Source organism: Parasteatoda tepidariorum, chromosome 3 (genome assembly GCF_982258835.1).
Source record: "Parasteatoda tepidariorum strain Cologne lab strain chromosome 3, Ptep-v5.0, whole genome shotgun sequence".
Lineage (NCBI taxonomy): Eukaryota > Metazoa > Arthropoda > Arachnida > Araneae > Theridiidae > Parasteatoda > Parasteatoda tepidariorum.
In genome coordinates this window covers 120,758,366-120,776,975 of record NC_141757.1, presented here as the reverse complement: position 1 = coordinate 120,776,975, position 18,610 = coordinate 120,758,366, and the positions used below count along the sequence as shown (strand labels likewise).

At 29.7% G+C, this 18,610-nt stretch overlaps 1 protein-coding gene and 1 long non-coding RNA gene across 2 annotated transcripts in view; one reads left to right on the top strand and one right to left on the bottom strand.

Annotated features, from left to right (window-relative positions):
- LOC107444195 (pancreatic lipase-related protein 2-like) overlaps positions 1 to 17,911 on the bottom strand; it is a 78,314-nt gene extending 60,403 nt beyond the window's left edge. Inside the window, exons 1-3 of the mRNA XM_087159985.1 lie at positions 17,705 to 17,911; positions 5,407 to 5,705; positions 3,173 to 3,319 (exon numbers count right to left, since the gene is read on the bottom strand). Of these exons, the coding sequence (XP_087016111.1) occupies positions 3,173 to 3,319; positions 5,407 to 5,705; positions 17,705 to 17,756 (498 nt within the window). The 5' untranslated portion in view covers positions 17,757 to 17,911. The remainder of the gene's footprint in view (positions 1 to 3,172; positions 3,320 to 5,406; positions 5,706 to 17,704) is intronic.
- LOC147814251 (uncharacterized) lies at positions 10,988 to 15,483 on the top strand. The gene is made up of 3 exons (XR_015432728.1): positions 10,988 to 11,040; positions 11,634 to 11,675; positions 13,903 to 15,483. It is a non-coding gene; the product is annotated as an uncharacterized LOC147814251 (long non-coding RNA).
- Positions 17,912 to 18,610: the final 699 nt, after the last annotated feature.

The following is an 18,610-nucleotide window of genomic DNA, read 5'->3' as shown; positions in this document are numbered from 1 at the left end:
CTTCAACGGGAGTCAATTTAACTGATGCTGTCACGTTACCAAAGGACCTGAAAATGAGATATCTCTGTCCCACCCAATAAACAGGTGGAGGTAATGTTGCATGTTTCTGTAACACAGGTTCATAGGTGATCATCGGATAACGTTAAATTAGCAACACGTTCGTTATCTTCCGTGACGAAGAACGTAATAGTTCAGAGCCATGGAATGAGCCGGGAAAAGAAAAAAAAAACTGATAGTAAAAATATTTCAGTGACAGCTGGTTTCCAGGAAAGGTAAAAAAAAAAAGTCTTATTATTCTTAATTATAAACTATTCATTAATTTTGCTATATATATATATATATATATATATATATATATATATATATATATATATATATATATATATATATATATATATATATATATATATATATATATATATATATATATATATATATATATATATATATATATATGAGCAATTCTACAAATAAACGCCAGTTAGGCGGCCGAAAAAAAATGAAAAAAATTTTGGGGGGCACACTATTTCTACATGAATTTTCTTCTTCTTTACACCCTAGAAAGGCAAGAAAAAATCGTGAACATGAAATTTTTTCTTTGTGACATACTTTAAATGCGACATACTCTTTCTGACATACTCAGATAAATCTGAGCCATTTATTCAGATAAAACGATTTTTACATAAATATAATATTATTATAATGTTTTTCTAAAATGTATTTATAGAGATTTCATACTATAAGATTATATTTTAGTATAAAAATTGGCGTTTATTTGTAGAATTGCTCATATCGTCGCCTTGAAACTAAACCGTGGTAACTCAAAAAAGCAAATTTTTCAGGAGAGCAATTTCTAACTTTCTGCGTTAATGCTGATCGCGCCAATGCGATAACGATTTATCTGCTCTCTAAATTAATTTTATTGAACTATGAAGATAATACTTTGTTTCTCTAAAAGGGTGATTTTTTTTTTACACAAAGTGACCCAAATATCTCATTTTTCGATTTTTTTTAGTTTTACTGTTTTGTTTCAAAGCGACGAGATGAGCAATTCTACAAATCAACGCGAATTAGGCGGCCAAAAAAAAAAAAAATTTTTTTTTGGGGGGGGGGGGGCACGCTATTTCTACATGAATTTTCTTCTTTTTTATACCCTAAAAAAGCAAGAAAAAATATTAAACATGAAATTTTTTCTTTGTGACATACTTTAAATGACAAAATACCAATTTTGAATTTTTCCCGATTTTTTCAATTTACGAACTTTGATTAAATTTTTTTATTTTTGTTTTTTATACTAAAATATAATCTTATAGTATGAAATCTCTATAAATACATATTAGAGAGACATTATAATAATATTATATTTATGTAAAAATCGTTTTATCTGAATAAACGGCTCAGATTTATCTGAGTATGTCAGAAAGAGTATGTCGCATTTAAAGTATGTCACAAAGAAAAAATTTCATGTTCACGATTTTTTCTCGCCTTTTTAGGGTGTATAGAAGAAGAAAATTCATGTAGAAATAGTGTGCCTCCCAAAAAATTTTTTATTTTTTTTTGACCGCCTAACTGGCGTTTATTTGTAGAATTGCTCATATATATATATATATATATATATATATATATATATATATATATATATATATATATATATACACAGTCCAGTCACATTAATGTGACCACCACCTACCTTCGACGTCAAAGTGAAATAACCAATCGCAGAGTGTAGGTGGCAGCACATTACAGTGTAGTGTATATATTAGATGTCCTAGGGCATCGAAAAGCATTTCAGTCGTTGGCGCAATGCAGAAATGTAGCGATTTATCCGACGTCCAAAAGGGCATGATTATTGGCTTTCGGGCCAAGGGTGGAAGCATTTCGGAAACGACTGATTTTGTGAACTGTTCGCGTACCTCCGTGGTAAAAGTATACCGTGCATGGCAAAATGGCACTATACAAAACAAGCGGCGTGGCACATGTGGTGCACCACGGGCCAAAGATGGCAGAGGCGAATGAAGGCTACGGAGATGCGTTCAGACGAATAGACGTGCAACTGTTGAGCAACTGACCGTCCAGATGAACCAAGGGGCTACCAAGAGTGTATCCTCAACAACTGTTCAGCAAACGTTGCTGCGCATGGGCCTCCGCAGCAGACGCTTGGTTAATGCACCTATGCTGACTGCTGTTCATCGGTGACGAAGGCTGGAATTTGCACGCCAGTACCGCAACTAGACGTCCACAGAGTGGCAACAGGTGACTTTTTCTGATGAATCAAATTTTATGCTCCATGGGACGGATGACGTTGGCGTATACGGCGTGAAACGTCTGAAAGCAACACCCTGCAACAATTGCCGGAAAGCTGCAGGCTGGAAGAGGGAGCGTTATGGTTTGGGGAATGTTTTCCTGGCATTCACTGGGTGCACTCATCATTGTGGAAGGCACGATGGATCAATACAAGTACGTATCTGTCCATGCGGACCATGTCCACCCCTACATGCAAATGATTTTTCCTCAGAGTGATGGCATCTACCACCAGGACAATGCGAGGTGTCATACAGCTCGCAGTGCATGTGCGTGGTTCGAAGAGCACCAGGATGAATTTACCGTACTCCCCTGGCCGGCAAACTCACCGGATTTAAACCCCATCGAGAATCTGTGGGACCACCTCGATCGGGTTGTCCGTGCCATGGATCCTCAACCGCGTAATCTAGCGCAGCTGGCCACGGCACTGGAGTCGGCATGGCTCAACATCCCAGTGAACACTTTCAGAAACCTAATTGACTTTCTTCATGCACGTCTCGTAGCGGTCCGCTCAGTCAAAAGTGGTTATTCTGGCTTTTGACAGGTGGTCACATTAATGTGACTGGACTGTGTATATAAACAATAAGTTTAAATTTTTTCATTTAGAAAAAAAAAAGATCTAAAAATAACAAATTTCACATTCCTGATAACAAATACATTCTCTACCAATAGCTTTATAAAAAAGTGTGAATAGGCTTTGACGCATAATTAAAAAAAATTAAATACATCGGAAATGGTCATCACCGTTATATTCTTAATAACAAATCCAATTATAATCTTCCAATTGCTTTATATATTTAAGTGATTAGGCAATATGCTTTAAGCTTAGTTTCAAACGCTAAACATACTGAAAACATAACCACTATTTTACCATAATATTCTTGATTACAAATCCAGTCTCTTCACCAGCTACAAAAGAATTAATAATAGCACCATTCGGATCGGGAAAATTACCCCACGTCCAGTCCACTAAAATGACGTTATATCCTCCTCGAATAAGTAGTTGTTCTTTATATTCCTAAAATTTTAATAATTTTTTACTATTAAAAATTTTTAAATGCTAGATAGTGATATGCTCAAAAAACAAACAATTATAATGAAATTAAATTATACTTATTAAAAATAAATTGAACCATGTCATTTTTTCATATATATATACAATGTAATCAAACCCACTATAGTGAACACGTCTTATAGTGAACTCCTGGATATAAAGAACGAAATGTTCGGTCCCGTGCCTTACTATACAATGGTATTTTTTGTGGATATAGTGAACCAAAAAAGTGAGGAAGCTGGATATTATGTACTTTTTTCTGTCTTCGACTGATATTTTTTTTGTTGTAATAATTGTGAAATTTCTATTTCAAAGCAACTGATTTTTAAAACCATCTACAGAGAGGAGTTTCTTGTTTGCTTCTTCCTTTATGTCCATCCCTAAACAAAGGCTGGCAGATCCTGTAAAGGGATCCATTTTCTGTCAGAGAGAGAGAGTTATTCATTATTGTTCTAAGGGGTGGACACTAATCTTTGTTAATCCTCCTTTTACTCTCAGTTCAGTTAAAGAAGTTCCCAAATTTAACTATGGCGAGCAGTAAAACGTTCTCCGTTGAAGATAGAATGGGCGTAATCAGAAAAATTGAAAATGGATGTAATCAACTCGATAATTGCAGGGATTATAAATAATCCAAATCTACAGTTTGCAACATGTGGAACAACAGGCAATTAACAATATCTGCTCATGAAGAAAATTTAGATGGCAGAAAAGCAGATCACAGACATTACTGAAGTGGTTCAACATTCAAAGAAGCTGCAATCTTCCAGTATCTGGACAAATGTTTCAAGTCAAAGCCGATGAATTTTGTGAGACTACTTTCATGTGTTCGAATGGCTGGTTAGACAAGTTTAAAAAGCGGAATAACATAAATTCAGGAAAAAATTATCGGAGAGTCGGGAAGTGTTTCCATATCTGATGTTGAGGATTGGAAAAGAAATGATATCTCTCGCAACTGTGAAGAGAAAGACATATTCAACTCGGATGAGGCTGGATTATTTTATAAAAAGATACCTAACCAAACATTTAAAAAATTCAAGTGTTCTGGTAATAAACTTTTAAAAGTGCGACTCTCCGCTCTAGTATGCGCTAATATGAATGGATGGGAGAATCACAAACTTTTGGTAATCGGCAAATCTCAAAAGACAAGATGCTTCAAAAATGTTAAAAACATTCCAGTTTCATATAAAGAAAGCATGGATGATATCTGGTCCAGTTGAAGAAGAAATTCGAAAGTAGGATAAAGAACTATCGGCCCGAAAAAGAAAATTTTTGCTGCTGATTGATAATTGCACAGCACATTCAATTTTTGAAAACCAGGAATGGATGATGATTGTTTTACTGTCATCAAATGCAACATCTATAGTACAGCCTATGGATCAAAGTGTAATTTGAAGCTATAAATGCCATTACCGAAATTAGCGGATTTTAAGGATTTTGGAAGGCTGTGAAAAAAGTTTTGATATATATATATATATATATATATATATATATATATATATATATATATATATATATATATATATATATATATATATATATATATATATATATATATATATATATATATATATATATATATATATATATATATATATATATATATATATATATATATATATATATATATATATATATATATATATATATATATATATATATATATATATATATATATATATATATATATATATATATATATATATATATATATATATATATATATATATATATATATATATATATATATATATATATATATATATATATATATATATATATATATATATTTCATCTCAGTAATTGGATTATTTTCTCCATTGTATTGTATTACCGTAATGTAAAAGACCGAAAATTTCTTGAAATATATATTTGCTTACCCTCTGAAAAGCTGCCCGGGACAAGTTTTCGTAGGCTCCATGAATAACAAATGCAATATTCTGTATTATTGTCTCGAAGAAAACCAAAATTTTAACAATCCACTTTCAAACTTCATGTTTCAATTAAAATACAGAACATTTCCTTAAATTTTATCAAAATAAATGTTAGTTTACCCTCTGAAAAGCTGAACGGCACACACCTTCGAAGACTCCGTGAACAACAAACACAGTTTTCTCTGTTGAATTGAATGAACTATTTTTCGGTAGTTTTCCTCCACAGTTATGAAGAAGTTCAGCCCTCTCTTTGCTTTTGGATGTAAAAAGATAAAACTTAGTATTTGGTGTGGTTGTATCAGTTCCTTTATATTTTGGCGTGAAAACCTCATGTATTGGTGTATCACAATTTTCACTTTCAACCGTTTCAAAACATGGTTGTTCTCCTTGTGCTAGTAGTCCAACAAAAGGATCGGAAGCTGAAAAGATAAATAAGAAAGGGAAAAAATGTCATTTTTATTGCCAACGTGTTAATCCTCGAGTCGAGGGAAAAATGAAAATTAAAATGGCTCTTTCATGAAAATTAAAATGGTATTTATGTTTTTAAATTTACGTGAGTGCTCATTACTTTCTATTCTGGTATATTATTTAACGCTTAATTTGTTAATTCAAGGAAGGACGGCGTAGAAAGCTGCTCGTGATAGCGTAAAAGTTGTTTTAGAAGGAAAGAAGAAATTGTCCAATGGCTTCCTCCTCTTTTTTAATTTATAATTTCATGGTAATCACAACAGAAAAAAGTTATTCGTTATCACATAAAAGATGTTATAGAAAATGTAAAAAAAAGGGGTGGGGACAAGGTTACAATCTTAATCTCCTAAGAGAACATTTAATTTATCCCTGGTTACTATTCAGGCTTTAACTAAGCTATTGCTTCCAGATAACCATGACTAAAGTTGTCCGAAATGGCTTAAAAAGTGTCTCTGTAAGAAAGAAGGGCAAAGTGACTTGCGCCAGTTTGCAAACTGCCTCGCATACTATTAAATGTTGCAAAGAAAGGAAGAAACCAACCAACAATTTCCAAAAATAGGGGGGGAAATTTTAAGTATGCAAATCATACTAATGTGTTTCAAGGTAGTGCGCCATGGAAATTTACAAACAAATTTATTTCATGAATTCAATTAAAATTAACAAGTGAGTCTGCAAATTGTGATCTTGCAATTCTAAACGTTTAACTTCTAAACTTTCTTAACTGAAACATAACATGAATATTTGGAACCACATTTATCCAAACTATGGATGGGTGGTCTAATGTAAACAATAACAAGCGTCCTTAAACCGGAAGAAATTTAGAAAATTTCCGGTGTATCCCTCCGCTTATGTTATGTCTACGAGGCGATGTGTGAACAAGCCAAATATTCTATGCAGTTTTGTCATTGTAATTTGGGTTCAAATCTAAACATAATTGTACCATTCATAAGAGCTTTCAGAAATGTATTGATTCTAAGAGGTCGTAAGGCCAAAAAAAATTTTGGAAAGTTAATATCTCACTGTGAATAATTCTTAAGGTTTGCCATGTTTTGTATTTTATCCCTTATTTGGCTACATTTGAATAAAATATCTTTAAAAATATCTTCTTAAGTTAGCCTAATTAGAAAATATTCTAATGATTATAATATTAATATGATAATGCTGAAGTTTAAAGGCTGAAAGAAAGAACTCAGTGCATGTGAAATACTGCAAAAGATATGATGCAATAATATGATGGCGCGTTTTTTCAATCTGCGGCGTAAAAATATATCGGAAGCAATAACCCGGAAGTCTTGAAAGAGCAATTTTACCACTAGCGCCACCACCCTTAGCTTTACACGATCACCCATCCATTGCATAAATCGAACTGATTATGTGTATTTATAAAAATATTTTTCAAATAAAAAAATTCCTGAATACAAACTGCAATATATCAAAAAAACTTTGACAAACACCGAGTGTCATAAAAATAACCAGAAATTTGAACCGAAAATTTTCGTAAATTCCACAACCGACAAAATAGAAGGAAATGCTCCGTGTGCTGCATTCTGCTCATGAAACCAAAAAATTTGTTCTCAGCAAATTTCAAAATTATTCACAATTATCGTCAAGAAATGTAACTGCTGAATATGAACAACTACAAAATAATATTTTTGAAATCAGCAACATTTTTCTGAAATGACTACCATTTATGGCAAAATAGGGTCAGTTCAAGACCAAAACGCTCGGAAACTATTCTACGCTAGAACGGTGTGTTCAAAGCGTCATCTGCTAATGAAACAACATTTTGAAACAAGAAATTAATAATTTAAAAAAAAAGTTGGTTTCACTGACAAGAACGAAACAAATTTCCCATTTCCAATTTGTTTATCATGACGTCAGTTATTTTTGAGACGTGCCGTATGCACTCACGGAAATGCTTACGGTTTCCGCACCGCTTGGCGCGGTCGAGAATAAGCTCTCTGAAAACCGCAAAATTAAGAATATGGTAACCCAACCGATCTATGCGTCACATCTTGCTACAGCGTGCAACCCTATTACGTTGATTGAGTAGGAAAATGATGGTTCTATTCTAGTTAAAAATTTCTTTCTTATTCACTTCTATCTTCACACCGCTCGTGTATTTTTTATAAGCGGTTTTCGTTTTGAATGAAAAATTCATACTTAATTTAATGTCTATGTCTCAGAATTTTATTTAAAAATAGATTCTTGTAAAAATTTTACTTTTCAACTTCTTTTTTTTATTATTATTGTTCTTGAAAGTGTAAAATCTATTGTTTTTTTTTATTATTTTACTTGCTAAGACAGTTTACCATTCCTTACAATGCTATATATATAAAGGCTTGAGTGCTCACTATATACTAAGGTATATTGCATTCAGTTTCCAATTCAAATGTAAGAAAATTATATATAAGGTATTTTTATTGCAGTACATTGCAAAAATGACCTTTATCGCTAAATTCAGCATTTCAGATGCGTAATTAGGAAAAAAAATTAATTCTTTTATTCTAAATGCATAATAAAAATTCTTCACAATGAAATACATATTGTTACGCTAATAATGAACTATAATAGATTTGAGAAATGAGTTAAAGAAGAACTTTATACAGTTGAAAAAATTGCCTCACTTGTTTGCTTTATCAGATGGAGGAGATTTTATTAAATCGTTTTTTCTCAAATAAAACATTTAATCAGAAAAAGGTGATAATTTTCAATTGGAAATAAGTATAAGAAATTTTTCACAAAGGAATCGATACTTTTGCGCAAATAATAAATTAAGATAGATCTGAAAAAATAGACCTGAGAAAGCAATTAATACATTCAAAGTGCTTTAATTTAACCTTATCATTTTAGTCATTTGTTTGCAGTTTCAAAAGTAATAAAAGTTTAAAAAAAAAATGTTTATTTCATTCTCATACGCAGCACTTTACTTTAACCTTATTATTTTATTCATTTTCAATAAGATGAAGATTTTAATGACACTACTTCAATATTTTGAAAGTTTCAAAAATTATAAAAATTCAGAAAAAAAAGTTTTATTTAATTTTAATCCGATCAAATTTACTTTAACATTATTTTACTCAAATGCAATTTCAAAAGTGATGAAGTACAAGAACCAAGTTTTATTATATAATTATACGACTAAAAGTTTTGCCATTTCTTATAACATTACTAAATAAGATATTATATAATAGCATAAGAAAAAAAATTAATGGTAGATTCAAAATAAATAATAAGAAATACTTCACAGAAAAATCGATATTTCCACACAAATAATAATTAATTGGGGAATATCTTAGGAAATGGATCTACAAAAGCAAATTATACAATTAAAATAATTTATCCTTAGAATGCAACAGTAAACTATTTTGTTAATATGAACTATATTTCAGATGTTTTTGTAAATAGTTTTAAAAACTTAAATAAACATGTATAATAAAATTAGTTGCAATTCCTTGACATAAGAGTTTCTCTGTTTCTTCAGTTTGATTAGACCAATCTAAACTTAAGTATATATAAAAGTAAAATATAATTTATATTTCAGGGCTCTAAGAGAACTTTTGCTTTTATTTGTTCTTTAGCATTTATGCTATTTTTAACCTAATTGATTTGTTTTATCCACCGTGATTGCTTGCATCTTAAAAAATATCTATAGTTGATTTATAGAGAAAATTACATTGTCAACTTTCATCATAATTAACAACACTTAAACTCGAAAAAAAGTTGTTCGCAAGTATAACACTAGTTTCCATTGCACGCATTTCAATTATAAATTTGGAGTTTAATTAAAAAAAAAACTATAACTTTAAACGCGATAAAATGATTTTATAAAAATTTAAATCAAATCAGTAAAAATGATATTTCATTTATCTATTTAATTATTATTTTTTTTTAACTATGAAATTGAAAATTAAAAACACTTTGGAAAAAATTCACAAAACCAGTATCAAAAACCAGTAACAATGATACCAGAACCAGTATAACTATACCAGAAATTTAAAACCTGGTATGAAACTATACTGGAAATTTTAAAACCTGGTATGGCACCATACTGGAAATTTTAAAACCAGTATAGCACCATACGGGAAATTTTAAAACCAGTATAGCCCCATACTGGAAAATTTAAAACTAGTATGACGCCACACTAGAAATTTTAAAACCAGTATGTAGCATACTGGAAATTTTGATACCAGATTTCAAATATACAGGAAAGTGTGAAACCAGTATAATATTGTACTAGAAATTTTGATACCAGTTTTCAAACATGAAGGAAATTTCGAAGCCAGTTAGAATCCATACTGGAAATTTTGAAGTAGTTTTAAAATATACTAACTTAAATTCTTAGAATGTGCATATTTTTCCGGAAATCTAACAGGTTTCGACATTTTCAAACTAGCTTACTTCTTTAATAATTTATTATTTTATAAAGTCTTCGTTTTTTTTTCTTGATTATATTCTAATTTCCAATAATTAATTTCTTAGATTTTTATAAGAACTCTTAACTAATATATTAAGAGTGGTGAAATCGTACACTTTCTATGTACATCAATTTTTAAAAAAAAATGCATATTTAAAATTATTAAAATCATTTTATAATTTTGGAGTGAAGAGAGTTTTTGAATTAGATTTTTACACATTTTAATTATTTTAAAATCTAAGTCATCTAAGTAAAATCTAGTTATTTAACTTAAAGTAATTTTATAATAAAAGTAATTAAACAATAAAACTTGTTTTTATTCGTTTATTCTTTATTTACTTATTTATTTTTTTTATTTACAAAAATTATTTTAATCAAAGTCATGATGAGAAAAGAATATTATTAATTGCATCGATCCATTTAAATTTTATTATAAGTTGTTTTTAATTTTTATTTATTTCTTATTGAATTTATACTAAAATAGAACTATGTTGCTCCTAATCGAAACAAATTTATTCATAATCATAAATTTATAAATTTCAGTCCGTTTTTGAAATTTGTAGTTCAAATCTTAAAACAAAATAAACTTTTATGAAATAAATAAATAAATTTGTATTGTAACAATATAATTAATTTAATTCAATTGAAAAGAGCGATTAATGCAGAAACGAAAGGAAATCGCGCAAAAAGGCGAGAATCGATCTTAGTCGTTCGTTAAATCTATATAAAGCTACCCACACTCCAAATTTATAAGTTTTTTTTAGTTCGTTCCGTTCTTAGTGTGAACTTCAGCCAATCACATTTCTTCAAACTTCGTTTACATTTCACCTAGGCATGGATGATCATGGAGAGATTGGCGCTATATTTTAGTAAGTGTATTTTTCTCTTTATTTCTTGCTTTTATTTACATATTCTTTATTTACATATTTTCTAGTTACAGAAATGTTAAAACGTATTCTTAAGCAGTATTTATAGATTAAGTAATCAAGACATATTATATTATTCTTGAATTATTACTGCATGTGCTGGCATTAGGGTTAGGGTCCATTGCTTGAGAAGAAAATATTTTTAATGTTTTTCTTTTCTTTCCTGCATTTCTTAATGAGACTTTATTAGAAACACTTTGTTCACATGTTATTTACATAAATTCTCATTATTATCATGTGATGTGATCACCGTTATTAACAAATTAATTGTTTCTTAAGTTGTATATAATATTTTTAAACTTTGAATTATATTTTAATTGCAAATTATTTTGTTATTTATAATGTTTAATTTTATTTTAAGCTTGTAATTTAAATTATATTTTATTAACTGTTGGTACCCTGAAGTTTCAGTAAAACTAAAATAGCATTTTAGAAATAAAGCAGTTGATACTTAAAAGTTTCATATTAACTACTTAATAGCTTGCATATATTTTGTTTACTATTGTATAATTTCTAAATAAATTTTTTTCTTTCAGAAATGATTTGGATTTCTGAAATTCCTCGTAATTTCCATCGAGGTAAGTTTTCTAGTTCTTTTCATATTCAACATGCACATTATTATTGAAATTGTTTTTTTTAATTTGATGGTTATTTTATCCTTTATAAATCTACATTTGGGGATATTTCAGTGTCAGGATCTGTTGTGCCCACTACAACTGTCAAGATGCCAAAAGGATTTTAAGCTTGCTAATTATATTTTTTATTTATATATATATTTATTTTTAAAAAAGACAAGTAGAGATTTGCCTGGGATGGGTGCTAATTATAATCTTTAAAGTGGTCCTCTTTTTTAATGTTTTTGTTTTAATTTCTCTCAGACTGCTACCCGGAAGTTGCGGTGATGTGTTTTAAGTATTGGCTGAGTCTATAGAATTCTGAAAGTGTTCGTTGGCAGCCCTGCATTCATTATATTCATATCTTGGTACATAAAAGTGATACAGTGTTTTTAAAGATATTCAGTTTGTTAATAAATTGAAGTAGTGGAAAATTTTTGTAAGTTTTCGTATCATTGTTACAAATAAATAGAACTGAATGCTTCCTTAATTTTAATGAATGTAAAAAGTATATGCAAATTTATTTCTGAGTTCAGCCACTGAATAGTTACATTTTTAACTTTACGCTCAAGTTTTGTTTGTTTAAACCCGTTAATGTTCTTTGTCTTAATAATACATTTAAATGCTAAGCTTTAGAGGAAGTTATGAGCTGAACTGTTTAAAAACTATTATATTGAAATTAAAATGGTAAGAAGTTACTTCAGATCATTCATACTTTAATCTTCGCATAGAGTCACTATGAAAAGTTGGTTGGTAATGTGCTTCTGTGATGTGGGCTCTGGTGATTTCTTTTGAGTTGTCAACAAAATTGGGTAGTATGAGCGATACCTATGTTAGACATTACCTTCCCTTTATTTGAAATAAATCTCTTTCAAATTACACAAAAATAATAAAATTTGGTAGACCATTATTTTTTCTTACTAGGGTACGGAAAATTTTGCAGTTCAAATCTTGAATTTTATAATTTGATCTACGTTTAAATTAGACAGTTGATAAATTGAGTATATTTGTAATTGATTGGCATAGTAGGTGGTTGAAAAATAAGTATTTGCAATTGTATTTCTCATGCTTAATAATTATTCTGAAAAATTGTTTTACTGTATAAATTTGTCTATATAATTTGGATAATTGTTTATTCATAATATAAATAAATTTTTTAAAATCTTCTATTTATTTACAGTCTGTGCGTTTCAATAGCTTATCTTTAAATTAACATCATACAGTGTTCGAAATTTTAGTACTTATTTTTTTAAAATTTTCTGCAACCTTTTAGTATCAAATTAATTCTCATCTTGCAAATTAATACTTCTTAATTTTGTTTACAATATATGTTATACTTATTTTGAACAAAAGTATGGTATAATGTTTCAAGAACTTAAATATTAGGTTAAATATTGAGTCTAATTTCTTGTATGTGTTGTGTGTGTTACACTACACAATAGATTTTTTTTTTAAATGTATGATTGAACAGTTCCTGAATATTCGTAACATTATTTATATACGCACATATTTTATTTGAATTTTTGTAAGAATCGCATATAATTTGAATTGTATGAAATCTGTTTTTTTTGTGCATTCTGGATCTTTGTCTAAGTTATTTACACCTGCAATAGCTAGTTTTTGAGTTTTTAAAAAGCATAAAAGTTAATTAAAATTTGGAGTAAATGTAGTACAGTACCCTATTAATATAAATACTATTATTATTTTTTTTTTAAAAAAAGTTTAATGCTTTTCTAATTTTAATCAGTTTATATCAGCTGAAAAATATATGCATCCTATTTGTGTAATGGTAAAATTTATCATAATCATATAAAAAACTTAACACAATTAAGCTTTCAGTTAATATAACTTTAACTGACATTTTTAGCATTTTTCGTTGCCTATTTATTTATTAACATGATGTAAGAAAAGTTTAAAGCTTGTAAAAATTCTTTACTATTTGTATTCGTTTAATAATTCTTGCTGTCAATTTAATAGTTAGGAAAAAGTATACAAATGCCAAAAATGTCTTATGGAATTAAAACTGCAATCTGAAATATTAACTTAATTAAATTAGCACTGTAATCTAAAATTTAGTATAAAAGGGTAAAGCATAATATTGAAAGAAAAAGCATACAATATTAAAAATGAGATTTTTTGAAATTGCTGTTTAGTCTGCACTTTCTGTTTATTCAAAATTTTTTTATATTAGGAACTCTAAATGGAGACATTGTTGCTGGCTCTTATTTGATGAAGCTAGAAAGATAGTTCATTACATTAAAGAAACGTCTGAAGGATCCAGAAAACCACCAGCTAGACATCAAAGAGACTTAATTGAGCTTTTAAGCCACTTCACATTATTGAAACTACAATTCATTTCATTTGATTATAAAAAGATAAAATTTTTTAGGCTATTGTGGTAATGTTTTTATATCAATTTAGTAATTGTGTAATTCTTATATCTTATCGAAGACAGAGTTTAAATTATGTCATATCCAATGTTTAAAATTTTTAATATTGTGTTGTGTGTTTTTATTCAGTATATATATTAATTATTACTTGTTGAGTTCACAACAATTGTGAGATAAGAAAAGCTTTCTAAAATTTAGGGCTTATTTTATTATTTATGAACATGTGTCGTTATATAAATAATTCGCTCTTGAGATTAAATTTTTGTAGGCGATAACTTTTTTTTCCTAATTTAATTTTCAGATATTATGTGTTAAGTAAATTATCATAAAAATTAAATACTTCAAATGGAAAATGACTATATCAAATTGTGCTTTAAATCAAGGAATCTTAAGAAACATGTCAATAGAAGAATGACAGAGTAAAATAATTCAAAATTTTTATTTATATTAGTTAATAACTTGTGTCATTTAAGGTTTCATTTGTAGCTATAATTACTACTCTAACCACTATTATGTTTGAATGATTAAAGTTGACTATAATTTAAATTTCAAATATATCTAAAATTAAATTGGTTTGTATTTAAATCTATAGTAGCAAGCAAGTACATTGATCAAAATGTAACATAACTATATAATTATATTTTATAATGTCTGATTTCAAAGTAAATGAACTGTGTCAAATTAGATTCATTTCAAATATTTTTGGCAGCATTTCGAACATTATATGCTATATGTTTTATTTGCATTTAATTTTATTTATCAACTAGCCGCCAAAGGCGCCCAGCTGTCCGCCAAGCTAAAGGTTTTCACAAATAAAGTTTTTTAAAACATAGCCGGAAATCTGAAGATTAGTGGACAATTAAAGTGTTCCTGTCCAGCAATTTTGTCTTCATATCCAGTTCTGCTGCAGATGTGTTATAGCTCTTGAGGATGTTTGAAATTATATAGCTACAACGCTTAAGAAAAAAAAAACTAAAATGCTAAATACATGAAAAGAACACGAAAACGAATAAATTTTTTATGGTATCAATTTCTATTTCTATATAATTTTTTATGGTATCAAATTCTATTTCTGTATCTGTTACGTCAAGCACTCAGGTATTATAATTTGATCTAGTTGTGCTTGTATAATTTTGATCTAGTTGCGCTTTCTACGTCATTTTGTTAACATCGTTTGGTTTGTTATTTAACATCGTTTGGTTTGTTTTTTCTAAGTTAACTTTCAAAAAATTGGCTGGCATCAGCATTTTTATTCTTTAAGTTGTTTATTTTTTCTTTTGGAATTTGTTCCTTTTTAGCGAAATGTTTTTCAACCTAATCGAATTCTTTGCCGACTGTTCTCTGTATATATAAAGAAAATAAAGTAAATATTTTTAAAGTGTTGTGAAAAGAATTTTTAGTTGTACAAAGTACTACAATATCGCTATAAAAATTATCGTCTTCGCTTAAGAAAAAAAAATAGAGCGTGGAAAGAAGAAAAACTTATTATAACAATTATGAACAGCGACAAATATATCAAAGCGAAGCGTTCTATTTACGTATCGAATATGTTGCCACATTTTTAATACAGAAGTTAAACTTTTCTCCACTTTAAATGTAAACTAATGCGAACTTTACAATTAAATTATTAATTCCTTCGTATATTATTGGTTTAAGTTGTCGAAAATTAATATTTCAATTGTGAGGTTCGCATTAGCATACATTTATAAGAGTGGGGAAAAGTATATGCATTTTTTAATAGTTTTTTGAATATGGCTCTTTGAAGACGAAAAAGCAGACGAAAAGCATAGACTTACAAAATGACTGATAACTAAATAACTAATCAAAATTTTTGAAAAAGAAAAAAAATACTTCTTCATTATGTCAAAACACAATTATGGGCCGAGTTTCGTGCCCGGGCGAGGCTTCTGGGGCGATATATTGTGATTACAGACAGACAGACACACACACAGCCGCGTTTATTATTATGTATAGATTACAAATATAAACCGAAGTTAATTGATTTATATGAAATCATAATTTTATAATTAGATTGTTTATATTTATAGATATATACACTTCACACGGTCTCCTTATTGTGCATATGAATTTGCATTTGTCAAACATTTCCGAGGCTTATTTAACAAAATTTATTTTGTCATTTCAAAAGATATGAAAATTAAAAAATAAGATTTTGACTTATTTTAGTCAGTTTTTGGCTATTCATTACATAATATTCCAGTATGATACTGGAACCAGTATCATACTGGAATCAATTTGATACTGGTTTATGAAACACCGGTTCCGGTATGATACTGGTTCCAGTATCATACTGGGATCAATTTGATACTGGTTTATGAAACACCAATTCCGGTATGATACTGGTTTATGAAACACCGGTTCCGGTATGATACTGGTTCCAGTATCATACTGGGATTAATTTGATACTGGTTTATGAAACACCGATTCCGGTATGATACTGGTTCCAGTATCATACTGGGATCAATTTGATACCGGTTTATGAAACACCTTTTCCGGTATGGTACTGGGACTGGTATTATACTGGATCCAGTATCATACCGGAACCGGTGTTTCATAAGCCGGTATAAAATTTTTTGTACTGGGAATTTTTTCCAATAGGTCTGTATGTGCATTGAGCCCTTTCCTTCCCTTTCTTAACGACATGGACAAAGATATTGTCTTTGTTCTTAGAAAGAGCAAGAGAAAACGTGAGAAAAAGGCATTTCTAGATAAATACTTTTAAAGCACCCTGGATTTTTCATGTTGACAGAAATTTCCGGGGTTTTGTCTGCTGTTTCACAAGATCAGAGTCGCAGGCATCATCCTTTTTTTGTGCCTTTTCATGGTGTCGGTAAAGGCATGCTCAAACAGACAACAGACTCGCCACTTTTCCGGGTGAATACTCGGAATCGAGTCGGAATGAGACACCCCTCTAACCGGGCTTAACGACAGGCCTGAGGGTATAGCGGTTTGTAATTAACGATTATAAGAATAGAAAGCTCTTGAGAAATTAGGTACTTAAAAATATTTTTTCTTATTTTTAAGGGCTTTGGTAACAATTTATTAATTTTTTCGTATGGAACTGGAGAGCCGCAACTTTACATCAAAAGAGCCACCTGTGGCTCGCGAGCCACAGGTTGCCGACCACTGCCCTACACTGATGTTTTTTTAAGGTCAAGTGCCATTGCCCGGTATATATTTGCCCGATACTCCAAACACTGATGCTTCTTCTAATCTATCGTCAGTAAGTATTATAATATAGAATAAATATATCAAATAAATATAATAATATTAACGAATAAATTAATATAAAATTGGATATAACAAATATTTCGGACACTCACCGAAGAAACTAGGTGATTGTTGACATTCACCGTTGAAAGTCAGAAATAAGGGTATTTAGCAAATATTTCGGACATACACCAAGCGACTACGTGAATGTTGACTATCTCAAGATTTCGGTGTTTCAACGAATATATATTCTGACAGAGTTTTGCTTTTATATATAAAAAGGGTATGCTTACAAAAGGCAGGAAAAAAAAACGCTGTAAAATATGATTGCAAACAATAATACAAAGTAATTTACATTTATAATTTTCTTACCATTAGACTTCAGAACCAAAAGTGATGATAATACACACAAAAAGTAATTCATGATTTATAAAACAAATTGCCTTAAACAACCACCTACTAAATTCCTTCAGTATTGCTATCTTTAAGACTTTGCTTTTTTTTTTACTTGGTATTTTAACACATCCAATTAATATGATTTTAACAACACATCCAATTACTGCTAGGAAAAAAATGAGCATCAAAAAGAAAAATTCCTGCATTTAAGTGGAGAAAAAACACGAAATCCTGTGTGTAAGTCGTGCTGCAAGTATTATAACTTGTTATCGATAACAAGTATGCATTAAAAGCTTAAGACCGTTATATAAAGTTCCATAATCCTGAAGACAAATACAGGGTGCTTGTGACATTGTGTCACTTAATCTCAATTTTCTGTTGGGATCGTGACCTAAAAATTAGGCCGAACCCTGACCCCTCTCCTGTGACCTTCGGCAGCCTTTGATGTGAACACATGGAGAATGGTCAGTTATAGTCACAGTTTGTGTATAATTGTGATTTGATTTTCGGCAGTTCATCTGCTCACTTCAAGTTCCTTTTAGATACGATTCTGCGACTTTTTAGGTACTTTAACTTCAATCTTCAACCTTTTATATAAGTATCGACCATTTTTTTGAGCTGGCGCATTCGAATTAATTTCCATATCAGTACTCTACGATCCCTTAACAGGGATTTTTCATTTTTACCCCCTCCTCTCTTTGAGAGACGGAGTTGTTTTTTAATTTTATCATGGCGTTCTTTCGTCCACTCCCGAGGGTGCTTCCGCTGACATTCAATGGCGGTCTTCGTTGTGCATAGTTTTCACTGATGTGACCATCTCTTCTTAAAAAAAAATCAATTTATGGTTTTTCGATATAGTTAACACGCCAAAATGGAAGTATT